Source organism: Amblyomma americanum, chromosome 1 (assembly GCF_052857255.1).
Source record: "Amblyomma americanum isolate KBUSLIRL-KWMA chromosome 1, ASM5285725v1, whole genome shotgun sequence".
In the NCBI taxonomy this organism is placed as follows: domain Eukaryota; kingdom Metazoa; phylum Arthropoda; class Arachnida; order Ixodida; family Ixodidae; genus Amblyomma; species Amblyomma americanum.
This window is the reverse complement of record NC_135497.1, coordinates 402962982-402990714: the sequence shown is the minus strand read 5'-3', so window position 1 is coordinate 402990714 and position 27733 is coordinate 402962982. Positions and strand designations below refer to the sequence as shown.

General features: G+C 47.4%; 1 protein-coding gene across 1 annotated transcript in view; it reads left to right on the top strand.

Moving 5' to 3' along the window:
• Positions 1 to 14073, top strand: part of LOC144123944 (uncharacterized) — a 129328-nt gene extending 115255 nt beyond the window's left edge. The window contains exon 6 of the mRNA XM_077656653.1: positions 13801 to 14073. Within this exon, the coding sequence (XP_077512779.1) occupies positions 13801 to 13935 (135 nt within the window). The 3' untranslated portion in view covers positions 13936 to 14073. The remainder of the gene's footprint in view (positions 1 to 13800) is intronic.
• Positions 14074 to 27733: the final 13660 nt, after the last annotated feature.

Genomic DNA, 27733 nt, shown 5'->3' with positions numbered 1-27733 from the left:
AGTCACACTTACATGCAAGTACATCCTTAAAACCCGTTCTCTTCCTAAACATCTCTGCTATCCCATTGTTACCAAGTGCCCATTGAGAAGATTATTCAATAATAAACCACATTTCATCAGGCCACTAATAATGCGCTTTGAAGATAAATATGAAGAGTTAGCAGTGCTGGACGCCATACCGAATATTGCACAAGGACATGAATATCTGCCACCATGGTACAGCCTTCCTACGGTGTGTGACTTCACACTAACACACGTAAACAAAGAGCAAATGCCACATGAGCACATACTGCAAGAGTTCTTTGCCTTACAAGAAAAATATGACACCTACACTGAATTTTTGCACTGATGGCTCAAAAACAGAGTCATGTCGGAAGTGCAGTAATTCAAAGAAAAAACGAAAAAATGATACGATTACCACAGTATGCATCGGTATTTACTGCGAAGTGTTATGCCATACTCGTAGCCGTAGAACAAATAGTATAACAAAATATAAAAAATAGCATCATTTACACCGATTCACTGAGTATGCCCAAAGCGCTGCACTCTACAAATGCTGCTGAACCCATAATAGGAAAAATCATACATAACATAGTTAAAATCACGAAGCAAAAACATAACATTATATTCTGCTGGGTCCCTAGCCATGTTAAAATTTTAGGTAATGAGAGAGCAGATACTTGCGTAGCACAAGCTCGAATTGGTCATATGAAACAAGTTAGCATACCACAGAGGGATTTTTCTAAATTACTGCACAGTAAACTCAGAAATAAGTGCCAGGTTGCATGCGACGAACAGACAAACAACAAACTACATTCTATAAAACTTGTTTTGGGAGAATGGAGATCATGTAAACATCAGGAGCGTTTTACAGATGTTATTTTGTGTCGACTACGCATTGGACACACACACCTTACACACAACTTCTTACTGACAAAAAAAGACAAACCTCTCTGCGAAATGTGTGGTGATGAACTCACGGTAAACCTCATTTTAATTGTATGCACAAAACTGGAGCAACTGAGGAAAAAATATTTCACAACATTCTACAATGAATACATCACACTACACCCCATGTTACTTTTAGGAGATAAAGCACTGGTTGATTTTTCAAGCATTTTTAAGTTTCTCAGAGAAGCTAATGTTTTAAACAAACTTTAGATATAAAAAGCGTAACCTTTAAGAAGAGCTCTAACCGTGTGTTTGGCGCATCATAGCCTCAGTTGCTTTTGCGCCATTAAAATCAATATAACTAACTAACTCAACCTTCTCGAGCTGAGCAGTGTATTGAGGATCGACAACCAACTGGGGCCACGTGCAGATCAACTGAACAAGATCCTCGCAGAATACAGGGACGTCTTTGATGATAGCATTGGAAAACTCAAGCACATCAAACTGAAACTGCGTCTTCAAAGTGGTGTGCAACCGAAGTTCTACAGGCCACGACAAGTGCCCTATGCCTTGAAGGAGAAAGTGAACACTGAGTTTGAACGGTTGGAAGCAGTCAGCATCCTGGCAAAAGTGAATCACAGTGATTGGGCCACGCCCATAGTGCCTGTAGTGAAAGCAAATGGAACTGTTCGCATATGTGGAGACTTCAAAACCACAATCAACCCTCACTTGGTGGTGGACCAGTATCCCTTACCCTGCATTGAGGACATCTTTGCAAAGTTAGCAGGAGGACAGAAGTTTTCAAAGATAGATCTGAGACAAGCCTACCTACAAATGGAAGTAGATGAGTCCAAGCCGCTCTTGACCATCAACACAGAAAAAGGGCTGTATCAGTACAACAGAATGATTTTTGGCTCTCTCGTGCACCAGCTGTGTGGCAGAGAACAATAGATCAAATCCTGCAGGGAATCCCAATGTGCCATGCTACTCAAGATGACATTCTTGTCACTGGTGAGTCAGAAGATTCTCATCTCAAAAACCTAGAGCTAGTGCTCAGAAGACTGCAAGAGTATGGGCTCAGAGCTAACCTCCAGAAATGTTCGTTCTTTGAAGACTCTGTAACATACTGTGGTTACAAGCTCGATGGAACCGGGTTACACAAGTCAGGACAAGATCAAAGCAGTGATACGTGCCCCTACACCCAAGTCCACGTCTGAGTTGAGGTCATTCCTTGGCCTTGTGAACTATTACGGGAATTTTATTCCAGATAGTGCTAATCTTCTCAGACCACTGCATGCGCTTCTGGAGAAATAATCACCATGGAAGTGGACAAAAGAATGTGAGGTGGCATTTCAGCGAGCAAAGAAGATTATAGCCTCAGAAACTGTCCTTGTGCACTACAACCCAAACCTGGAAGTACGTCTAGCATGTGATGCTGGCCCCCACGGACTCTGAGCAGTCCTTTCGCACAAAATGCCTAATGGGAGTGAAAGACCCATCGCATTTGCATCTCGAACCTTGAAGGCTTCGGAAAAGCAGTACTCTCAGATAGATAAAGAAGCACTAGCCATTGTCTGGGGTATACAAAAGTTCTATGCATACCTGTATGGAAGACACTTCAAGCTGATCACAGATCATCAGCCTCTGACACATATCTTTGGCCCAACCAGCAGTGTTCGTGCGATGCAAACAGCACGCATTCAACGTTATGCCTTGTTTCTAGCTGGGCTCGACTACAAGATACAGTACCGCAAGTCATCGGATAATGCCAATGCAGATACATTGTCACGCGTTCCTCTTCTAGACAGTCCTGAAGACAAACCAGATGAAGCTTAACTTTTCTACCTGAACCAAATGGAGCAACTACCTGTGACAGCTCATCAAGTCAGACAAGCCACAGAGCTTGACCGTCTGCTATTGAGAGTCCGCTACCATGTTGTGAACGGGTGGGACCCGTGCAAACAAGACAACGAAATCCTTCCATTCTACAGGCGTAGAGATGAACCCTCTTTACACCACGGCATCATTGTTTGGGGCATAAGAACTGTCATTCCAGCTGTATTGCGAGAAGCAGTCCTCAGCGACCTGCACTCTGGACATCAAGGCACTGTAAAAATGAAAGCGCTTGCACGTTCGTTTGTGTGGTAGCCATCTGTTGACACCGATATCGAAGCCATCACTAAGAAATGTGCAGGGTGCTCCAGCGAGAGCAACATGCCACCAAAGGTCTCTCTGCACCCGTGGGAAGTGCCGAGTGGACCATGGCGCCGAGTTCATTTAGACTTTGCAGGGCCATTCCTGGGCAAAATGTTTCTTATTGCTGTTGACTCATCCTCAAAATGGCCTGAAATACATGTGATGAGTTCAACTACGGCAGAGCACACCGTGGATGCACTGCGCGTTATGTTTGCATCTCACGGCATTCCAGAACGCATTGTCACGGACAATGGTCCTCAATTCACATCGGAAGAGCTTCGGACCTTTCTCATGCAGAATGGTGTACGACACACATTTAGCGCGCCATATCATCCGGCGACGAACGGTCTTGCAGAAAGGTTCGTGCAGTCCTTCAAGCACAGTATGAAGGCCATGAAAGGAGAGGGATCCATCATCAAGAAGTTGACAAACTTCCTTTTGGCATACCGTATGACACCCCACTGTGCTACTGGTGAGACACCAGCAAACCTTTATCTCGGGCGCGAGCTACGCACTCGACTAGCACTATTACGCCCACAACTCAGTGGACGTACGTGTGAGAAACAAGGGTCATCTCAACCAAGTAAGCCTCAGCGCTCCTTTTCTGAGGGGGAAGAAGTTTCTGTGCACTCCTATAGGGGTACGAGTAAATGGGTGCCCGGAACAATCACAACCAGAACAGGGCCTCTATCATATGAAGTGGAAGTTGGAGGAACAACCTGGAAATGTCACACTGATCAACTGCGCAAGGGTTACACGGACGACAAACGCCATCTGGATCCGGAACCTGAATTCCTACCCAGTATGCAAACCTCCCCGGACAACGAGACATCACCTGCTTGTGTTTCCAGATGAAAACAAATCTGCATCACCTCAACGTGATCCATGTGTGAGTGCACCAGAAGACAAACTTAATACTCCTCGGGTAGCAGTTCCCGTGAGCCTCCCTGATCCTATCACAGGTCGCCCAGTGAGGGTACGTCGACCACCATCGAAACTGGACTTGTAAAAAATTTACAAGGGAGGAAGTGTTGTGTGCCAAAAGCAGCGGCGTACCGTGCGTGTGTTGGCAACTGTGGACACAAGCTGCATGCGTGCGTATTGACGCTGTGTGTGTGTGTTGTGCCGGCGGCATGGCTTCCATGTTGTGTGTCAGTATTGTACCATGTTCTTAGTTGTGCAATAAATGAAGTGCAGACACAACAACGCCCTTCCTTGTTGGAATTTCATTGCTGACTTTATGGAGGAGCTGTACAGTTCCTATACCTATATATCTTTCAGTATTTTGACATAAGGCTCATCTAAACCCTGATTCCGCAATGCCTGTATGACTGCTGAGGTTTCCATTGAGTCAAATGCTTTCTCATAATCAATGAAGGCTATATACAGGGGTTGGTTATATTCTGCGCATTTCTCTTATCATCTGATTGATAGTGTGAATATCATCTATTGTGGAATATCCTTTATGAAAGCCTGCCTGATCATTTGCTTGATTAAAGTCTAATGTTACCTTAGTAAATATTAGCGATTACCTTAGTAAATATCTTGTAGGCAACGGACAGTAAGCATATCGGTTTGTAATTTTTCAAGTCCTTGGTGTCTCCTTTCTTATGAATTAAGATTATATTTCGTTCTTCCAACCTTCTTGTACGGTTGAGGTCATAAGGCTTTGCGTATACATGGCGGCTAGTTTTTCTAGCAGAATCTCCCCTCCGTCTTTCAACACATCTACTGTTACCTGATCCTCACCAGCTGGTTTTCCCCTTTGTATTGCCACTAAGGCTTTCTTTATCTCCTCTTTCATTACTGGCGGGATGACGCATTGCTGTGCGCTACTATCTCTATCATTAACGTTCTGATTACATTGGTTACTGTATAGATTTGTGTAGAACTCTTTGACTACTTTAACCGTCTTATTCATATTGCTAATGGCATTGCCCTCCTTGCGTCTTAACGCATACATCTGGTTTTTCTCTATGCGTAGTTTCCTCTTCACCGTATTCAGGCTACCTCCGTTCTTTAGAGCATGCTCGATTCTCTCCATATTAAACTTTCTTATGTCAAATATCTTGCGCTTATTTATTTGCGCCTTTATTCCCGGTTAAACATTAAGCCATTGTGGGGGAAGAGGAAGCCGTTCTGAACGGCCTGTGTGTTGAAATTCTTCTAGCTGGAAACAGCGTATCGGCCATAGGCCGAGGTCTCCTGACACCTGAAGTTGCCACGGACTTGTACAAATTTGTCCTCCCTCGACTACCTACCAGTAATGTTGTCCTCAACACCTTCCTTCTGTATGCTGACCTCAAGGGTCGCCCATACCATGCTCCCGACTTCCGAGACACGCTTGTGCAGATTGTGGACCTCCGTGAAATTCTGTGTATTGGCCAGTACCAAATGAGCCACGTTTGGATGTTTACCTGCGAGAGCAGTTCCTCAAAACAGAAGCTTATTGACAAAGCATAGTTAAACGTCAAAGGTGTAAAATGTATCGTGTTTGACCCGGACGCCACAAAGGTGAAGTTTAAGCTTCTTTGGCTCCCGTGCTAAATGGAGCACCGGAGGATTGTGGAAGCTTTGGAGCCTTTTGGAACTGTACAATATGGCGGCGCCCTGGAGCGAACCATGAAATCTCGCTCACGCTCCAGGACGGAGTGTCAGCGAGTTCAATTCCTCACACGCTCAACTTTTTCGGGGTACAAGCTTTCGTTGTGATCCCAGGCAGGCCTCCGCTGTGTCTTCGTTGTAATTGTGTGGGCCATGTACGGCGTCAGTGTCGTGTGCCTCGATGCACCCAGTGCCGACACTTTGGGCACGCAGTAGACAATTGTGTTATGTGTTATGCTGACAGGTTACGCCAAGGCATCTGGGCACATGAGGATAAAGTGGTGTCAGAGCACATTATGGATGTGTCGGATGTTGTGGAAGCGTCGGGTGAACTGACTCATGAGCTCCAAACAGAAGATGAACCAAAGGCTTCTGCACCGAATAATGGCAAGGGCCCGCCTGCGAGTACGGACAAACAGGAATCCCCGTCTCCGGACCCAAAGCCACCGGACCCGTGTCTACCCGGGTCTGCTACTTGGTGAGTCCTGTGCTTGCTGCTCAGGAGCCACCTGTCACCCAACCATCACGAGAGCAGAACACGCCTGCTGTAGAGTCAGTGGAGGCGCTTCAGCCAGTGAATGTGCGACATGCCTTCTGCACTGGCGATGCCCCTTCGTCACCAGAGTGCAGCAGTGTGTTGCCTGAACTGTCAGCTTCTAGTATGTTCGGTGCCCCGTCGGCTGTCAGCGTGGTTGCAAGGGACGTGGTCCACTCGGCTTCATAGGCCGAAGCCTTGGCTGTCTCAGAAGAGGCGATGGACAACAGTGCACCTTTGAAGCGTCCTGCAGATGATGAGGTCGCGATGTGCAAAAGGCTCCTGGTGTGGTGGCATTGGGAAAGGTCACGTCAAAACGAAGGGTGACGTCTGCCCTACAAGCCGCCGATTTGCAGGCCAGCCACCGCAGTACAGGGGATGGCCTTCAATAAGAAAAGCACCAAAACTGGCGGGCGTCACAGCATTTCAGGTCACTGCCCTTAACGGGGCCCCGAAACACATTTTCAGTGCATTGTTTTGCCTGTTGGTTGCATAGAATGAGTTATAGTGATGCTATTAGCATTGTTTGTACCATGTATACTGCGGTTTTAATATTTTAATTAGCTTGCAAAAACAAATTCGTGGCGCTGACGGTGTCAGCATACAGTGGCGGTTTTTAGCAGCGGATATGACATCACTTAGTGGGAGCTTGATGATTGGACAAAGATTAAATATACCACAAATTGTGTTAATAACTAGAGATACGTTTTGTCAAGTTTTGTGTTTTATATTACATTAACAAAACCAACTTGTTTGTCTTAGATAAAATCACTGTTAAGCCAGTAAAACAAAAATACACCACCAGAGGCTCTGGCTACTTTTTGCATCAAAGGACTTTGCGCCTCTGTAAACATCCTACGACCTAGCACTCAACACTTATGGAACTCTATATATTTGGGAGCGGCTTTGCAGAATCGATCGGATCAAGCCATTGCGCTCTATAAGTGTTCGTTTCGGTCCCAAGGAAGGATGCGTTCATTTCACATTTAGCAGACAGTGCGCATCGTCAGCTTGTTGAGGATCACCGGGCGGCGGCGCCAGATGGCGCCACGTTCCAGTCAACAGCGCGCGCTCCTTGCTCGCCGTGACCAACCAGTGCGCTAGGAGTGACGAGCGATGGTAGGCGGTAAGCAGTAGCTGTACACGATATGCTAAATGTGGCTGATATCTTGCACAGGCTGTCACACCGTTGCAGTATCTCGCGCTCGTGTTCAATTCCATAAGGGAACGTCACTGATAGTGTTCCCTTCTGCTCCGTCGATGTGACGATGAAGCAGCGCTGTGCCAGCCGGGCTTTCACACGGTTCTTGTAACCATGCAAACGGCGCTGCCAGCCTTGGCATGAGCGAGTTACAGAGAACAGGCAACCATGGAGTGCAGACTTCCGCCACGTGCTCAGATAGGATGTCTTGATTGGTCGCACTAAGTGTCGTCATTGGGAGAGTGAAATGGGAAGCTGTGCGAAAATCGAGTTGAGGGCAGCATTTTGTTTGCTTGTATTTTTAAATTTCTTTGAATAACTCATGTTCCTATGCATCGATTCTCGTAATTCTTTTTGAGTCAGCATCTGTGTGACATAAAGAATTCATTTGTAGTGTATCCGGCATCCGTTCAAGCAGTGTTTCGCAGCCCCTTTAACATTAGGGGTTTGCGTAGTCGTCGAAGGCAACATCAGTTACGGCATCTTTTAAAGAAATGGGGTGTGACAATGGCAGCCATCCAGGTAACCAAGCTGTCCTCTGAAACCAAGCTGTCACTGAAGCTGCTGTCGAGCCTTTCATGTCAAAATTCAATGTTATCATTAGTCACTCGAGAGGCTTATCAGGTGGGTGCATGCTATTCCTGGCTGACACTTTGGGGATTACTGCAATATAGCAATTACTGCGTATAGCAAAGGTGATGACGGGTGACCTATCTGCTGTGACTTCGAAGTTTCTGGTGTACAGTGACGAATTGTTTGTGTATATGCCCCTCTAATGCAGAGTGATAGAAGGCTATTTTTCTTGTCATTAGTCGACCATTTGTCCGCGTATCGTAAAATTATGCTGTTGGGTGATTTCAATTGTGTTTGTAGGGATGAAGACCGAGCAGTGTTAAGTAAGCGATATGACCCTAGTGCTGCTTTACTCACTGATTTGGCATGCGAATACAACCTGCCGGATGTTGGGCAAGATAAGGGACATAACATCCATTTCACTCACTTTCAGTGCTCCTCTAGTGCTCGGCTTGACAGGATTTACGTTTCAGCAGACATGTTATCCAGCGTTTTTGGTTACTGGATGCCACCAATATTCTTCAGTGATCACTGCATGGTGTCTCTTCAGATAGGGAGGTACAGTCGGTGCATACTCCATCCTCGATGGGAGCTGTGGAAGCTGAATAGCTGCCTACTCTCAGATGAAACCTTCAACGTGCTGTATCTAATTGCTTGAAGAACACGTGGTCACGCGTTCATCTCTCAGTTTTGCAAAAATGTGACTTATTTAAACAAGAAACAAAAAACATTGCTATTGAAGCCTCAGCAAGAATCGTGTTTTTGAATAGACATCACCTTCGAGAGCTCAGCCATACTTTGGTTGAGCTACATGAGTTAGAGAGGATTAGCCCAGGTGCCTATGTAGAAGATGTCACTGCCATAAAAGCAGAGCTTCAGCAGTTTGAAACCAAAAGATACAAAGGGGCCTTGATAAGATCTAGGACCCATAGATTTCTGGATGAGCAACCATCTCGTCGGGCCCTGAGTGATGAAAGGCAGACTGCTCTAGCTAAAGAAATATTGGAAATTCAGTATGGTGGTTGCACATACAGCGGTAGTCCTGGTATTATTGAGGCTTTCTTTGACTATTATTGGAAGCTGTTTGGTGGTTGTGCGGGGACAAATGCAACATCAGATTACAGTCACTTATTCGAAGCCTTGCCCCGACTTGACGATGAGCAGCGTGCTGTAGTGGAGGGGCCTATCACTTCGGACAAAATTAAAGCTGCCATTTCTTACCTGATGGCTCAGAAATCTCCTGGGCCAGATGGCATAGCTAGCGAGTTCTATAAAACATTTTCCACTTGCCTAGCGCCTGTCTTGATGGAGGTTTTCCAGGCTTCTTACAATGTTGGTTTTTTGCCCCCCACTTTCTATTCTGGGCATACTATAATGATTCCAAAAAGCACAGATTCAAATTGGTAGAAAACAGTTGAGGGATATCGTCCGATTTCCCTCTGTAGTGTAGATTACAAACTTTTTTCAAAGGTTCTTTGCAATCGTCTGCAGCTAGTTGTCGCTCACTTAATAGGCACGCATCAGGTCTGCGGTATCAGAGGCCACCGCATCCAAACCCTTATTCATACTGCACGTTCAGTAGTGGAGACAGTATCAGATGAGATCGGACAAGTAGCTCTAATTCAGATTGACCTTGCCAAGGCCTTTGATAAAGTCCGTCACGATTTCTTGTTTGCGGTCTTAGAGCATGCAAATATTGGAGATGTTTTGCTTCGGGGCATAAGACTGTGTTTTAAGGAGTCTCATACAATGCTATTTGTTAACCAAGGGCTAACAAAACCTATTCTATTGAAATTATCTGTTCGCCAAGGCTGTCCCTTATCGCTTTTGTTGTTTGCCTTGAATCCCTTTGCCTCAGTATTATTAACTGCATATCTATCCGTGGTTTCTCCCTGGCGCAGTGTGAAATTAAGATTTTAGCCTATGCCGATGATGTCGCCCTCTTTTGTTCTGACAGAAAGAGCGTGCTTGAGGCATTGCATTTGACTGAACAGATTTGCAAGGTTTCAGGTGCGGCTCTTAATCTAGATAAATCCAAGGGGTTTTGGTTGGGTCATTGGGGTACAATGACAAGTCATTATGGTAGCATAAGCTGGGACTGCAGGCCCCTTCACTACCTGGGAGTTCCCCTTCATCAAATTTGCAACAGTGGCACCTACTGGGATTCACAGATAGTCTCCATGAGGTGACGAACCCTGGCTTGGATGGGTAGGGAACTATGAGTGTTTGCTTGGGCTTAAGTCTGATACAGTTTTTATTTGCAAAATTTGCCTGTGTGTTGCAGGTTCTCCACTGTGCGAAGAAGAAAGTGCAGGTGATGCACAGAATATTTGCTACATTCGTATGGCGTTCCCAATCGGAACTCTTGTTGCGATAACCTATTTTTTTTCTAGAATCTGGTGGAATCGGCCTTGTTCACTTAATCGTGCGTCAGCTTGTTTCGTGTTTTTTCTTTTTCAAATCGTCAAACCACCCTTTTTTAGTAGCTGTGCTTATTAGGCGTCTCAGTGCTCATTTGCCTTTCCTATACACACCGATGGGACACACTCTTGAGGGGCCTTTATGGGGACTCCTTAAGGAAGTTGCTGACACCTTCAATTTCCTCACTGTCCACTTTTTTTTAGACTACCTGTGTAGCCTCTCCAGACGGCAGATGACTCAGGCACTTACAGAGTATTTGTTCCCTGTACCGTTGTATCAGAAACCTTTTCTGGAGTTCCTTGACGCTGGTATTTTAAAACTTGTTAGGCGAATGTGCATTTCTTCTGCTGTGAAAACATTCTTTTTTAAGCTGCACGCGTCAACGCTGCCTGTGAAGGCATGGCTTCATGCTAAGGAGATGCTTGCGCCATGGATGGTGAATTTCTGCCTCTGCAATACACCAGAGACAATTGACCATTTTTTTATTCTGTGCATTGATGCTATCTTCTTCTGGGACATTTCACAACGAACAATTAAGAAGGACATTGACATCACACCCTACAGTATTCGTTTTTTGCCTGTGGAGAAAAACAGTGTTGTGCGGTATGATCTATTTATGTTGCTGGGACTATTTATTCTCTGGAAGAGCCGCATGAAGGACCACCACGCCGAATCACCACTGTCGTCAAAATCTTTGTTTCATGAACATTGCACTTTGACACGAGGAGTGTATGCTACCCTGCAAGAGCTGCCTAGCTGGCTCCCCTATCTGGATGCATGTTTGTGCCTCCCAGACTTTTGATGTTTTAGAAGGAGGGGTCCTGCAGGGGTAAGGTGGCCTGGTGTTTTGTGGCGTAAGCATGATTATACTTTCTTTTTCGGCACTATTTCCATGCAATAAAGAAAAAAGAGCAGCGTCTCCACCTCAAATGCCAAAGGCCCTGATTCGATTTCCAGCCTCGACACAGGGTTTTTTTTATTCAGTGAGTGTGCGGTGGGAGTTGATGACGTGGTTGGCCACGTAGTTGGTCACATGGTGTGGAGCAGCTGCCGCCGGCGCGGCGCCGTGGCTGGTCACGTGATTTGTCACATGGTTGGTCACGTAACCAGTCACATGGTTGGCCACATGGTGCAGTTTCCAGAGGATGCGCAGACCGGCCAGGCGCGCGCGGTGGCGGCTCCGACACGCCAGCTGTGCACTTTGTGACGTCACTGCTCCTCGCACAAGCGCAGCATGGCTCTCCAGGAGCCACGCGAAACTGGTCAGCCTCGGCCAGTGTAGCTTACGCTACAAAAAACTTTTCTGGCACAAAAATGATCAAGTATTCATGCGCCGCTGTCCTCGGCCCTGAGTTATTAGAGTTGTCACCATGGATGACTTCGACAAAATATGATAGAGGGACTCAACAGTTTTAGTTATTTGCTTACTCATCTCTTAAATTAAGTCCTTTGTCAAGGATGCAAGTACTACGGTCAGCATTCTTTTAGAGAGAGCAGAGCCTTGTGTCACAATAACCAGTTCTTCTTGTTCTAATTGAATGCACAAAGTTTAAAAAGTAGCACAATTCTGTTTGCATGCTCCTAGGTGAATTAGATCCTGAATTTGACATTTTAGCTTCCTCTGAGACTTTGTTTCGAGATAATTACTATGCTGTGCACTTCTCGGGGTATAGGTGCTCTTCACTGTCCGCAAAAAATAAAAAAGAAGGTGGTGTAGCCTTTTAGGGTCAAATGCAACTTGTGCTTTGATGTCATTCCTGATGTCTCTGTTATACATGAAGACTACGAATCTCTGATTATCGAATGTGCCAATGTTATGCTTGTAGTTATTTAAAGGCCACCTTCAGGCATAATAGATGTTATGTTTCATTGAACGCAGGTTATTTTTCACAGCTTGGTAAACCTCTCATTGTTACAGGTGACTTACACGTAGCTGAAGGCAGCTAGGAAGTGCTGGCTTGCTGATTATATTTAAAACGGAGTCTCTGCATTGAGACAAGTCTAAAGATTAAAAGTGAGGAATTGTTCTTCTTAGTTTGCATCGTCTCTGCGCCATTTCCTCGTTTCAAATATAAATCCGTTTAAAGTAATAAAACCCGAAAAGGCCGCAAATCAAATTTGAGAACAAGTACCGATCCTCCGATCTCGCACAATAACTGAAAGCAAACCAAACCGCTGATTTCTTCATGAACCGAAATATTGTAATTATTCTCGTTGCATTTATATCACCACATTCTTGTTTCACTCAGTCTCTAATGGATTCTGAAGACTGCACAAAAGGGGACAAGAAGGCAGATAGAAACGACGGGACTGGTGCCTTCGAGCCTTCTCTGTTCCACTCTCTCTTATGTACACCGCCTTCACAATCCGTTAAAAATATGAACCAGCTAGCCAGAACCAAAGTATGACTTGATCACTTTGTTACTGTCTTAACTCAGTGTCTCCACAGGGAAGCAAATTTTTGCCTAGACAAGCAAATATGCTCCTTATCTATTTGTGGAATGGCGTCTATGATTGTGCACATGATTTATAATTTTTTTTCTAAGCGTCTAGCGCTGTTTTCTCGAAGTAATTGATGCCGGCTACATTTGAAATCCATACTGGACAGAACAGCAGGGCCATTTCGGGTCTGCAAAAAAGGATTGCTTTTGCAAACATGGAATACAGATAGACGTCGCAAAGTTCTACGGAGTGCCGAGGACGTGCTGTCTGTTGCTCTCACTTATTGCTTCTCTTACGCGGTTAAATGTTTTACTAAAGGACACTGAAGCTGAGTTTTAGTTCCGGAACCAGCTTTGGATAATAAGGAAAATAATTTTGGGGCATTATTGTGTTCCATAGAAGAATAAGTTTGGCATTCCGTGAGCGTGCAAGTGTGCGGCGTCCGTGAATTCTTAAAGTTCTTGAGCCATTCATGTTCGTTTTTTGAAACATAAGGTTCTAAACATGCGCGTAAATTTTCAGGTGTTTGTCAATAATAGGAAATAATGTCTGTCTGAAAGGGTTAGAATGAACACTGCCAAGTGGTTTCTTCAAAGAACATTTTTATAAAGGGCCACCTGTCTCTTTGGACAGTTTACGCTTCACAAAAATGCTGTTTGACATTTAGTAGAGTATTTCATATTGATGTGTGGGGTTTAACGCCCCGAACCTACACATGGGGCCTATAACAGACTGCGTGTTCTATGGTTGCTGGTCAATTTCGACCGCCTGAGGTTTGACTGACATCGCGAAGTGCACAGGCGTCCTTGCATTTTGCCTACAGCGAAATGAGCCCGACCAAGAGGAGTGTTAATACTCTCTTTAGACACACTGTTCAGAAAGTTGAGAAACGTTTCACGAAAGTTTGGCCGACCCCCATTGGATCTTTCTGATGCAGCTCGACTTGAAGTCCAGTTCCTGGCTGTCCAGGAGGCGCTGCAGAAGGACGCGGCGGGACCACCAGCTGCGGCTGCCGTTCAGCTGTGGCCGCAGGTGCCCTGCCACCCCACTTCAGCTCCCGGCATGCTGGTAGTGGCCAGTTTGCCCTCACTTCTGCCGCCTGCATTCTCGACGCCCCTGCCTCAAGCGTTGTCCGTCTCTGTCGGGGCGCGGTCTAGCGTGGCCATCAGCCACGCCTCCGCCCTTGTCGGGGCCGTTTCCTCGGCCGAAAGACGCGCACTGAAGCACGGGGTTCGTAGTCCCTGCTGCAGTGGTGGCGGCTCTTCGGACGAAGACCTATTGCTGGACGTGGAATGCGAGCGGGACCGGTTTTCTGGGCCTAGTGGCTCACCCAACGCATCACAAGAACGGAGCAGGCTGTGTGCCTTGCACAGATCGAAGCTTGATCCAGTCCGTCCTCAGGTGATGGCCCCATTGTGTGAAGAATGTGTATTCCTCGACGCAGCATTGTAAGATATGGTGTGTGAATCAGTGCACTCCACCGGCTCGTCCCAACGACGGTGGCAGAACCCGTGGAGGGCAACACGCTGAAAATGCCTCAGTGGTGTAACCTATGCATGCTTACATTTCGTTTCCCTGAACCGTCTTAACTGCCTTCTCACAAGGAGTGATTGTGCAAGGCACTACACAACAGCTGCCTCAGACTAGGGAGTAGTTTCGACGTCGATCGCCACCACCATGCATGCATGCGTAACTATGCTTGTTGAGTTGAAACCTTCGAGGCGATCATCTCGAAATGCACGTGTATGAGGAGAATCCCAGCAAATTTGTATGGCAAATGCTGTGTTATTCCATGTTATTCCAATCTACCTTGGCTATTGCAGCAGGCGAGAGCAGGCCCGGGGCGGCGGCGGTCGCAACACCTTGGTTACTTTCGGCAAAGGCGGTATACATTAATTTGTAGCATTTGTGATTTTTTCTTTCTTTCAAAATCGCCGATCGGACATATGAGCGCTGGGAGGCAACCCTTCATAACCACAGTCCCCTCGACCAGAAATCATTGGTTGAGAGGGGCCGGATTATGACGGTGACAAATGGGCTCTCCTACTGAACCCACCCAGTATTTATACCCTTAATAAATGATTTTCCTCCTCCTCTTCACGCATGGGCAATGATGAAACAAAAAAAGAGTGCACGCCACGTGGAGGTGACTGGGATTGAAGCCGAGTCCTTTCACGTGCAAAGCGAACGCTCTACTGCTGAATTACACCCTCTTATTTTTATTGCCTACACAGGAAACAAACAATCAAAACAATGTTCAAATCGCAACAGTCAGCCGATTACGGGTAACTTAGTGTTATTAGAGCTGCTCGAAATTTGTAATTTTCTCACGCACATTTTATGTAAGGTTTATGTAACGAAATCTCCTCACTTTTAGTTTGTGCACGGATTCGCTAAAATCACGTCACCATCACCACGCCGAATAGCCATTTGGCGTTCCCACGTGTTAGGTAACACTATTGGCATTAACATATTGTTAGAAGCAGGGGTTCATTGAGTCCATAACCGGTGACTGAAATCAGCTGGGCCCAGTTTAGCGCGAGACGCCTCAACCTGATTCTCCTTATCTTCTGTGTGGTCAGCATCACCTCTTTATTGGCGTTACAAAATCATATGGAGCACTGCGCGCCACCTTGCACAGGTAAAAATCCAATTCTCTAAGGATTTAGAGAGAAATCATTGTAAAGCACAGTGTAATAACGCTTCAAAGGAACACCCTGTCCCAACAATCTAAAAGCACATGTTCAATATCATTTGGCTTTCAGCATAGAATATGATTGGCACCTCACGATACAAAGGTGTCCGTTTCTGCAATCCATATTTTTACTATGTCTGGAAGTTCCATAAAAGCCGCTCGTGGTGACTGCATGCATGTATATAGCACGCGTAACCTGATCGGAGGCTGCAGATCCGGCCTCATTCATTCATTCATAAATCTTCATGTGGGCCTTGTGGGGCCCATGTGTTGGGCGCAACACGTGCGCGGATTCGGAAGCGTTCGGGGGCAGGCATGTGTGCTCAGGTGCGACACCACTGGGCATGTATGGAAAGTTCTTCACCAGGAGCGAGGTGAATGCACGTGTGACCGCAGCAGTGGCTGCATAACGGTGAAGAGATCGGCCCACCAGTGGTGTTCAGAGCAGGAGCGCTGGCCATGCACACCGTGATTGTGATTGAGGCGGCGCGGCCAACCGCCGAGGCGTTGCAGGACCGTGTTTGGTGAGTGGCGTCCAGTACCAGCGGACCTTCTTACTGAGATTCCCTCAGTATAAAGGGGGGAAATCAGTTTCCCTGACGTTCTACTACACCGAAGGCACATATATGAGGCCTGCCCAGTACAGTATCAGAAAGCTTGGATCCCCAAGATGTTGCGAGTGTGAGCGACGTTACCAGTTGAGACACACTTCTTTAGTGTGGGACAGACTCAGGAGTTTCCCCAGGAATTGAGATTAGGAAGGATGTCTAAATTTCTACATGGGACGGTGTGTTGAGGGTAGAGCAGAAGCGGTAGTCATTTTTAATTTTTTGTGTCATGAATGCGTCGCGTAGGACTAGCAATGTTTATGACTGGAGCACTCCTGACAAAGAGGACAAAAATTCCCCGTCTTGTGTAAAAAAAAATCATTACGAATTAAGGGGGCGCCTTCACAAAAACAAGGAGGCCTGTACACCCCGCAGTTGTGTAGGGAAATCAGTGGATCATCAGGGTACCGCCCCTTCTCCCACTCCACTGACTGAACGGTACCGTATATATGGTTCCCAGGCTTCGTCTGTTCTGCGATGCTCTACAAGATGCTGTCAGTGCAGCTGCAGTGGTCAGACAGTGCATTTCAGACAACCGCGCTTGTCAGCAACTTTTTGCTTGGAAAAGCTGTTCTCACAGGTGACTAAAGTAAGCAGCTCTTGTTGATTTCAGGCATAAAGTCTACCGTGCATATCTTGATAGGAGGCTGAAAAGCACTGTCATAAAGTGTTTGAAGACCTAACCAACCTGCTTAGTAAAGCTCTAATGTGTCATGCAAATTCTGTACTCTTCGAGGATAAGAGTGTGCAATAGTTACAGGGAGTTTTTTCCATGTTAGAGCTTCGATGTTGGGAAGGGAAGCCAGGTTTATTGAGCCATACTGTAAACGGATTTGTTTTTTGTCGCGATGTCACTGACACTATATTGCATGGTTTTCCGAGTAAGGCCTTCCGCAATTTTGCAGTCACCATTACAAACACTGCAGAAGGACTTTCTCTTTTCTTGTTTGTTTCTTTGAAGAGGTAAGCAGCGTCCGGTTTTTGTGTGCGAGTTTTTTGGAGCAAAATTTAAATTCTAGGTGTTAGAAGGAAAAAGGGGTTTTCCTTTGCACATAACTGTACAGCAGAGCCCCAGGTCAGAACATATTAAAGCGAATCGTAAACTGCTAGTTCCCCCAGGGGTGTAAACTGCTTTTTCTTGCGGAAAATTATCACTGAAAACATTCTTTGTGGAAACGGGCTTGTTTGTACCATGGAGGCTCTTTTTTTAAACTTAGAAACAACCAGAGACAATAGAACACGTTTTTAGAAAATTTTTGGAGGACTAACTGAAAAAAAGCAATTGTCAATGAAAAGTGGATAGATCTTCGCGCAGTTAGGTTGTTGGACTCCCACTATGGCTGCGTTTCACTTACTACGACACGCACCACATTCTTTTACCCTCACATGCAGGCTTTGGGTGCGCTCCTACTCTTTGACACCAACTGCCATCTGTCGGTGCGCGCGGCCCGGTGGACTGCGGGTTGCACCGGTGCCACGCATAGAATACATGCTTACGTCTTCTTTACTTCCGTCGTTGATGCGCTCCGTCACCTAACCTATGTTTGTGCTGTGCATCATTACTCACATTTTCCCTCCACCAAACTGTTCTGTGCTTATATGATGTGCATTTTTACTCGTTAAGGCGACATCCGAGGGTAGTCGACCAGGTAGGTTGTGGACTGGAAACCAATGCTTACAAGCAGATTTCTGAACTGGCGTGTCGTTTGTTGCTGTATTTTACGTGCACTGCCGTCTGCGATAATTTTATGCATCAGCATGTATATTTATTGGTTTGACTCGGTGGTGTAGCGATGTGCAAGCAGTAACCAGATCGGCCAGCTGCAGACTGAAGGTTGTCCTGGCGAAGTGCATGTTTTCGATCACCGTATGTCTCTGGCATCCATGCGCAGAGCTTGCCATTGTTCCCATTAAGCACATTTCATGTAGGTGAATATAAGCACGACCGCTGCCTATTTAAGTTGCTATTTCCGTGTTCGTGTCAGGGGGATTGACGGAGCAAAGGACTGCCTGTAGTATCTTTCTGCAGTTCGTATCTGCTGGAATCACAGTAAAATACGCACGATTTTCTTACAATCTGACAATTAGCGAAACGGATACGTGACGCTGTCACACGCACCGAGAGCTTCCGAATAAAATAAATGCGGCTTCAGGCTGCAGAATTCATGAAACCTGGTTTCTCTGCGAATATTGATTCAAGCTTGATAAATTAAGCGAAAATACGTTTTTTATCCGCCAGATAGCATAAACTGTCAAAATTTGTTGCCTGATGATAACCCTGCAACTCAGTTGAGCTATGGTGGCTGGAAGCTTCTAGCCACCATAGTTGAGCTCACAACGATAATTTGTTGATGTAACTGGCTCACCACTACGAAGGTGACAACAAAGCCCTATTTGTGGGGGATGGGTTTATGGCCCGCGCAAAGGATAAGAGTGCATTAAAATTGAAACTGCAGGCTAGTCATGCACCTAATGCTTGATACTGACCAAAAGAGCTTTCTCTGCGATTGAGCACCAAGGCGCTTAGCACGAGCACATGCTAAGTGCCGGCACAATAAACGTAAATGTCAAACTGAATGTCCTGATTAACGCATCAGTTTCATCCTTTTGATAACACAAAGACTTCTGCAATACAACTGCGCTGTGGAAGTATGCTCGGCAATGTTTCTTTAGCGCCCTAAGGGCAGTAAATCGTCGCGGAGCCGCCGCAGTCCCGCGATCCTCAAAGAAACGCCCGCACCACGGCGCGCCAGTCGGCGGAAAATTGTAGCGGGAAGTTAATGCTAGACTTCTGTGAGCAATACAACTTAGTTATTATAAATAGAGAAACTAAGTGTGAGGGACAAATCACGTGGGAATCTCGTAACAGGCAGACGACCATTGACTACTGCCTAATGTCGCAGAAGATCTAGCAAGCTCGCAATAATGGCAATAGACGAGAGGGGAAGCACAGCTTGGGAAGTGATTGTAAGCGTATTAGTCTAAAATTGGGAGCCCTGATCAAAAGACAAATGCATAGAAGTCAAAAAGAGAACGCAAAATTAAATGATGAACAAATAGCGTTAATGGCGGCCGGCGTAGAGGAAGCAATCGAGAAACGCCCCATGGAAAAGTGGGATTATAATCAGTTAGAACTACTCATTAGTACAAAAATAAAACGAGTAAAAGAAGTAAACCGTTGGAGTGGAAACAGGAAGCCACGAAGTTGGTGTAATAAGAAAATTAGGGAGGCCATCGAACAACAACGGTTGGCTTCAAGGGAACACAGAGAGGCAAGGAGGGTTGAGTTATATGAAGAGGAAATAGGCCAAAAATGGGAATCTTATCGACAAAAGAAACAGCAAGTGCAGGTCCTCGTCCAGGCTAAAATAAAGCACTCCTCTGATCACTGGCTGGCTGAAGTTCGCGATGCAACTAAAGGGGGGGGGTCAAGAAAGTTCTGGAACCATATAAGCTGGCTGGGTAAAACAAATCAAAGAAACCAGGAACAGATTCAAGATGTTGAGGGAAAATGTTTAGAGGGAGACGATGCTGTGAAGTAAATTGCACAGTTATATATAGCTGAGTCATTTAGGAGCGATGAAAGGGTAATCTCCCCAAACGAGGGAGCAACACAGGACTGCACAATTGAAAACAGTTTAGAACTGACCAGTCTTAACTGGAAAAAGGCAGAAGCAAATATTCCAAAATGCACATCCGCAGGAATAGACAAATTCCAATCAAGCTCATTAATGAATTTCGCCCAAGAGGCAAGAAAACGCTGATAAAAGCATTGGAGGCAGTCATAAGAAATAAGCAAATCCCGCACAGCTGGAAACAGAGTAAAATGAATTTCATTTATAAAGGGAAAGGCGATAAGATGAACATAAAATCCTTCCGACCAATTACGATAACAGTTATGAACCACCTGGCGATGCAGGCGGTGAAATTGAAAAAGCAGTCATGGGTATAATGTAATAGAATACTCGGAGAACTTCAGGACGGGTTCAGAAGTAGGCGCTTAAATGATAGCTTGTTCGTGCTTACCCAATGCATAGAAATAGCTAAGTTGGAAAACAGACGTCTGTATTTAGCCTTCCTGGACATAAGCGGTGCATACGACAACGTTAACAGGGAACTCCTGGGGAACATATTGAAAGATGAAGGTATCGGTCACGAGGTAATTGATTTTCTACGGGAAATATATCGCGAAAATAAAGTTGAAATAACGCGGGAAGGGATTAAGAGTACAAGTGTCGAGGTGTAGTGAAGCTTTTTGCTTCAAAAGCGTTCGAAGATGTACTTTAAATTTGCTTTTGGGCAACTTTTGCTCCCGCGGGGATGCGCTGACGGCGGTAAAACGTCAAGCCGCTTTGCACGAATTATATGATTGGTTTTTGGGGAAAGGAAATGGCGCAGTATGTCTCATATAGCGTTGGACACCTGAAGGGTGCCGTAAGGGATGGTGCCGTAGTGGAGGGCTCTGGAATAATTTCGACCACCTGGGGATCATTAACCTGCACTGACATCGCACAGCACACGAAAACAAGAAAGCAACCGATTCCACGCCCTGTTATTGTTTTTTACGCGGCGTCTGAAATCAATTAAGCTACTGCTCAGTTGACCTAAGTGTGCAGAAAAATTTGAACGATTGCAGTGAAGGCTACGTGCCTACCGAGCGAACTTGCAAGAAGCACTTGGTGCGAAGTCGAGGAAGACAACTTGTTGAAGTCTGCGTTTTTCGGCTCTTTCGATCGATGACAAAAATGCCAAAAGTTGAGATGTTGCAGTATGTGATGCGTGGTCGTCTGTTTCTTTTCCCTCGGGAAACAGAAGACGACCACGAAGTGCGATTTCCTGGGACAAATAAAGTGCTTTGCCAGCATAAGCGTGCTTTATTTATTCATCTGTGGCACAGAGGTGACCGCGGGAGCCCACCCCTTGTGCGTGCTAACTTTGCACATTGCCCCCAACACCTGCCGCACGCATTTGCTTACCATCGGTTGTGCGATGCCGACGTGCGCCTCGTAACTAACGGCAGCTTGAAAGCCGCCCGTAGCAAAGAACCGCTGTGTGCACCGCAGTGCACACAGCACCTGCCGCCGCACCGACAGCGCACTCGCACGCAAATCTCCCAGTTCATCGGCGACTTCGTCGCATAGCCACTCCACCGTCTGCTTCTCCAGTCGAAAAAGGCGTCGAAACAGCTCCAAGGGTGTGACATTCCCGTAGAGCCAATGGGGACGATTTTGAAATGCGACGGTGGCGGTGCCTGGGAGTTGGCGGCGCGGCCAGCGCGGCTGATTAGCAGCTGCTTAGGGCGCTCGCTCGAGTACCAAAAACGTAAATAGTTTTCTCCAAAGAACAGTTTATTAAAGGAAACATCAGTAGTGACAATCGATGTACAAAAGTGATTTTAGGCATCTTGGGCATTGCAATATCAGTGACAATCGTTCTAAAAATCAAAATTAATAAATTCCATTATGGAAACCTAGAACACATGAGCCGCCAGATACCAGGATCGCTGCAATCGTTCCGACCGTGGCGACACTTACGGCGCGGACGCGCAACTTGCAACATGCCACAGCACTGACAGCTCGTCCGGCAAGTCAAACGCGTCTTCGTGCGCCCTCCTCCGCCGTTGCTCGCGCCGACGCACCGCCTCAGTCGTATGGCCGCGTACACCGCCCCCATTTTCTGTAAGAAACGCAACGGTGAAATTGACCGCCTCGAGACTGTCAAAAAACTGTCAGCGCTTGCACAATTAGTTGTGCAACGTCACCACTTCTGCCACATCCGTGACGTAATCTGCAGCCACTCATGGCGCAAAAATGCAAAATGGCCGCCGGCCACGACCGACCAATAGGAGCGAGGCTTATTGGCACCTTTTTGAGTTTTCGTAATCGACAGTTGCGTAATATGGCCTCCTGTCTTGCATATTTCGGTGGACACCCGAGCCGCGTTTAGTGAGATTTTGCGGGCGGACTAGGTTCACGTCTTGCGAGTCCTCGGAGCCTTTATCCTCGCACGCGTGTGTCCGTCGACCAGTGCTCGAACCCACGGCCGTTCAGGATCGATTGTTTGGAGAGTGATCTAGTCTTCTGAGCGCCCGTGTAATACAAACGCGCACGAGCAAGATGGAGACGTCAACCATCGTCGCCCACTTGGAGGGAGACGTCAAGCACCATAGCCGACTCACTTTTGCCATGCAAGAAGAAGTGTCGGAAGCGTTGAAGCCGGGCCCGCCGCAACAGGTGCTGGTCGAGGCCTTCTCTATTGCTGTCCGTCGGCGTGACGTAGCCACGCTAAGGGAAGGACAGTGGCTTAATGACACTGTCGTGAACTTTTACCTGGCCTTGATCGCGGAACGCTCAGAGAAGCGAGGGGGTCCGCGCGTGTACGCGTTCAGTACACATTTCTTCACCAAGTTGTACCGCTGTGGATATGAGGGCGTGAAACGCTGGACGCGAGGCGTCGACCTCTTCGCTTACGAAATTCTGCTGGTGCCCGTGAACTTTGCGGACGCCTCCCACTGGTGTCTCGCCGTGGTGGACTTCCGGACGCACGAAATGGTCATCTACGACAGTCTGGGCCCAAGCGAGAAGCATGCCGAAAGCATTGATGCATTGGCGCAATACCTGCAAGAGGAGAGCCACTTGCGTGGCCGTGACCTGGACTGGGGCGGCTGGCGTTTTTACCCTCGCACAGTGCCGCTCCAGAAGAACGCCAGCGACTGTGGTGTCTTTATATGTCGGTACGCCGAGTGCCTGACCCGGGACGCACCCATTTTGTTCAAGCAGAGGCACATACCGTACTTGCGCAGGCGTATTGTGTACGAGATTTTACACCGCAGGCTCCTTCGATGTTGAAGTCTACGTGTAACAAAATGCCTCGGTTCAAGCGTTCGTGCATCCAGTTTGTTTGCATGTTGGTAGTGCGCATGTAGCTTCAGTGTGTTTGTTTCTTTGATGTGATTTGCTGTATTTTTTCTTATTGGGGTTCGCGCCATTGTGGATTTTTCATATGTACTGTCCCTGGTTGCTCCTTTTGTATATTTCACAGCGTCTGTTTCAATGATGTGATTTGCTGTAATTTGTTTGTTTGAAGCTTGTTGGTTTTGCATGTTGATAGTGTGCAATTATTTTGACCACTGCGGATTGTTGAATATGCATTAGGTGGTGGCAGAAACTTTGGCAGTAACAGAAATGGTGGGGCCGAAGACGTCGTAGCCGAGATTGTGCGCAAATTCTTGGTCTCTCCGCGGAGCTTTCGTCTATTCGAATGTAGTCAATCCACAGCCGTCGTTGAGCTCCGGTCGCTTGCCGATACTTGCCTGCTAAATAAAACCCGCTGCACTTCGAGTTCCATGTGCTTTTTCTGTGATATAAGGAGGTGCACTTTAGCACTCCTATATGTATAAGTTCCAATGGGTAATAATAGTTCATTTTGTAGGTTATTCATTTGTTATTCTGTTTTATAATTTAGTGTCTATAAATTTTTTGCACATCCGAGTTTGTGGGCTAAAAATGAGCTCTCCAGCTGTTTTTGCAAGTTCTTTCTCTATGGACCGATGTAAAGGGGTTAGTGCTCTTTTAACGTGTTTAAGCCCTACGGGCATTTGTGGCATTAATGCGTTGCATTTATTGCTGATAAGAATCAAGGGAGGGACATATTTTGCATATAGTCGGTCTATCGATTAGAGGCGACCGTTTGTTATTTTCGTAGCCTTCTTCCCTATCGCTATAGTGTGTAAGAGGCGATGGAGTAGGGTGAGTTACGGTAATTGTATCGCTCTAAGTGTTCACCTGAGCTGAAAGGGACTCGCCTAAACAGTGAAGCAAGGTAAGTTCGCACAGCCCGGGTGGTGACAATTAAGGAGCATTCGCCAAAAGTCGCACTTTGAACAGCTTTTTTTCCAGCTTCAACTTTTTCCTCGTCTACAATTGGTAGCCGCGACTTGTGAAGTCATGACGTGAGAGCTTCAGCCTAGCAAGCAATCCTGTTCGCTAAGCAGGACTGACAGATGGTAAAGGCGTATCCAGACGGCGGGCCACGGACGAGACCGAGGACCGGTCGCGTGAGGTCTACCGCGCGTGTCCTGGCCGTCGACAGCATCCACACGACGGACCAAAAGAGCAGGCGACAAGGCGTGGTATACTCCCGACGTCAAAGGTCTGTTATCCGCTTGCAGTAGCGCTCTTCTCATGGCGCGTTCACGCTTCGGCATTTCGCGGCTAAAGCAAGCGGAATCCCAGCGGAAGCTCGATCGCTCCGGGACCGATTTCTGCCGCGGCAAGCAGGAATCAACAAACATGGCGACGCGATTCGAAGCAGGACCCCTCGCTTCGGACTCAATTCGTCGTTTGTTACTGCCTTTTAACGCGACAACGTTAAGGGCCCCGTGTCGCAGAAAAGCCGGTGTCGTAGGCGTTGGACTTGAGCGAAGAATGGCGCAGTATATGTCGCATCTCGGTGGACTCCTGAACCGCGCCGAAAGGGAAGAGATTTTCCTTCCCTTACGGCGCGGTACAGGTGTCCAGCGAGAATTGAGACAGGCGTCATTTCCTTTCCTTAAAACCAATTTTCAGATCATTTTCCTTCCTTTACGGCCCGGTTCGGTTTCCACTAAGATATGTGAGACAGGCGTGCTTTCCTTAAATTGTGCAACGGGCCACGCGTCGCAATGAACGGGCGGTGCCATTCCGTGGACATTTTGGCAACGCTGCAACACGCTGTCCCGCCTCACTAAAGACAGCTTAAGCGTCCTCAAAATTTTTTTTTGTAGCGTTCACTGGTCATAAATGGGGCACAGATCTTTCGCTTGGTCTCATCTCGCCTATAAGAAAACGTATGAGTGATAAATTTCGTTTATTTTTATTTAGAGACGATTTTGCCGCTCCTTGGCTTAGAAGACTGTATAATTGTTGACAGAAATCGTTCACGTCCTAACAACCAGATGGCGCCATTAGGCTGGTGTTTTTAATATTTGCGCCTGTGTTTACATACGCTTTCTACCCATATCCTCTCTTCCTGTCCTCTCACCTCTTTCATTTCATTTCTCCATTCCGCAAGCTATCCTTTGTATCCGCTGCCCCAGCTCAGGTGCTTCAGTAGTATCGATGGCAGATGCCGGCGCAAGCGAAAATCTTTTCCTTCCTTTTTATTATTCTTTTAATAAACAACCACTTACTACTTCTTACATGCACTAAACTAAATGTGGAAAATGTGAGAAATGGTGTAACCTCCCTCAAAATACCTGCGTTTAGCACACATCAGCATGCATACACTTATTGTACTCAGCCAGAATCAATTTACGTTCTTTTCGAGCCATACCTGTGTACACCGCGAGCGGCGAAGTGGCGGCGGCAGCGTGTCGTTCGCCTTAGCTACAGTGAATTAGAATTTTGGGTAGTGTGCTCACTGCGCCGCGTCTCCGTAGGCCGAGGTGAAGCCGCCGGTGTCGACAATTTTAGTTCCCGCTTGCGCGCTAGGTAACGGCGCCGTTCCGAACACTGTAGTCGCCGCGGCACAAGTAGGTGCGGTCATGCGCTTGGGAGTCGTTTTTTTTTTTGTCGTTGTTGTTTATTGTGCTCATTTCTCGTGCTTGCTTTGGAGGATTCATTGCCGTGCTTAGAGCGAGTGAGTGAATAAACTTTATTGCTCTAATAAAGGAGTCTTGCTGCTTGCCCGAAGATTGCCGATGTCTTCCAGGCTGAGCATGGTTGGCGCCCCTAGTCCAAGGCACCACTGTCCCTGGCCATCCAACATGCGTGGCTCACTAGGTCCCTTTGGACCTTGAGCTGGCTGCTGGTTAGCCGGTCCTCCCACTGCTCCGCATTTGGCTCTTTGTTATCTCGGAAAGCTACGTTGTGTATGCATTCCCATGTGATATGATACAGCGTGGGGGTTGCCCCGCACCACGGACATGTATCCCTATACTGCTCCGGATACATCTTATGTAGAATGTGAAGGTTGTGGAAGGCTCCTGTTTGGAGTCTTCTCCAACATGTCGCTTCATATTGTGTTAGCAGAGGATGTGGCTGGGGATATTTGCGCCTTCTGCCTTTGATGAAGATGATAGCTGCGTACGTGAGCTCTACCGTTATCTCCGGGCCGTTCGAGGCGTTTGACGCACCAGCTCGGATAGTAAGCTCGCGAGTTAGCTTGTCCGCCTTTAGATTGCCTTCGACTCCGGCGTGTCCCGGTACCCAGTAGATCCTATGTTGGATCATTTCGTTGGTTCGCTGCGTTTTGCAGAATACTGATAGAGCTGCGCCACTAGAGTAAACCGCCCATGTCAAAGGTCTGCCGAAGCCATGCCCGTCCAAGGCGCCCAGGAACGTCAAGGCGAGAAGTCTCCAGTGCACTCGAAAGGCGATTGTTAGAAATGAGGCTTAAGATTAAATTAATGTTGCAAATACGCGCTGAAGAAATAAAACGATTAAACATTCATGTGAAGGAAATACAAAAGGATATATTTACAAAAACTTATGTACACGCCAAAATACATAGTCGCAAATTCGCACACCGCTCGCGTACTCGCACCGTCGAGCATCGCACACACACTGTCGTCTCTTCTCGTCCGTCACTTGGCTGAGTCGCCTCCCAGCGCCGCAGAGTATACCGTGCCGTACTTACAGCATTCTTTCGTCTGCCACGAACCTGGAATGCAAGGTTTGTTATGGTTCATGGGGGTTTAACGTCTCAAAGCGACTCAAGCTATGAGGCACGGCGTAGTGTAGGGCTCGGGAAATTTCGACCACCTGGGCTTATTTAACATGCACTGACATCGCACAGTACACAAGGCGGACTACCTTGCCCAGGCGCAGCCACCTCCCCCTCTCCAACGCTCTCGCAACAGCAGCGCCAGCCGGATAGCAGCGGCCACTCCCCGCGAGCGTCGTCTGCTAGCGAAGGCGCGCCCGCCGCACCGTTCGCCGCCGTAGCCGCCCGCTTCGCTGCACGGTTTCGGCAGACAGCAGTCTCCCGTGGCTCTGAGACAGTGCTATATAGACCCATCGGCAGCAGGGGGAACTTCCTTTCCTCAACAAAGGAGGCAATAGCTGCCGAGCTGTCCAAGCTGCCGGGAGTACAGGCCGTGCGCGTCAACCACCGCCGCAATGTAGTGGCGGTGGATGCCAACAACGCAACGGACCTGCAGCCCCTCCTGGCTGTTGACACGGTGTGCGGCGTGCGGGCTCGCACGAACACATGCGCGGGAGTGCTATACGGCGTTGACCCCACCATCTCGGAGGACGATCTGGCGGCCAACATACAGAGCAGAGTGCCAGTCGTCGGATGCACAAGGAGAGGCCGAAACCTTGTCCTGCGCTTTGTGCCCCCCCCCCCCCCCCCCCCCCCGAGGAAGTGGCACTCTATAAACTCCGACGCCCTGTGCGCGCCTGTCTCCCGCGCCCGGTGCAGTGCCGACAGTGTGGGATTCTTGGACACGCGACGGCGGCGTGCACATCTCCTGCGCGCTGTCTCCGATGCGGCAGCGGTCACCAGACTAATGACTGCAGTGCCGAATCTCCAAGGTGCGTGAACTGCAACGGCGCCCACGCATCAAGTGAGCCGCGCTGCCCACG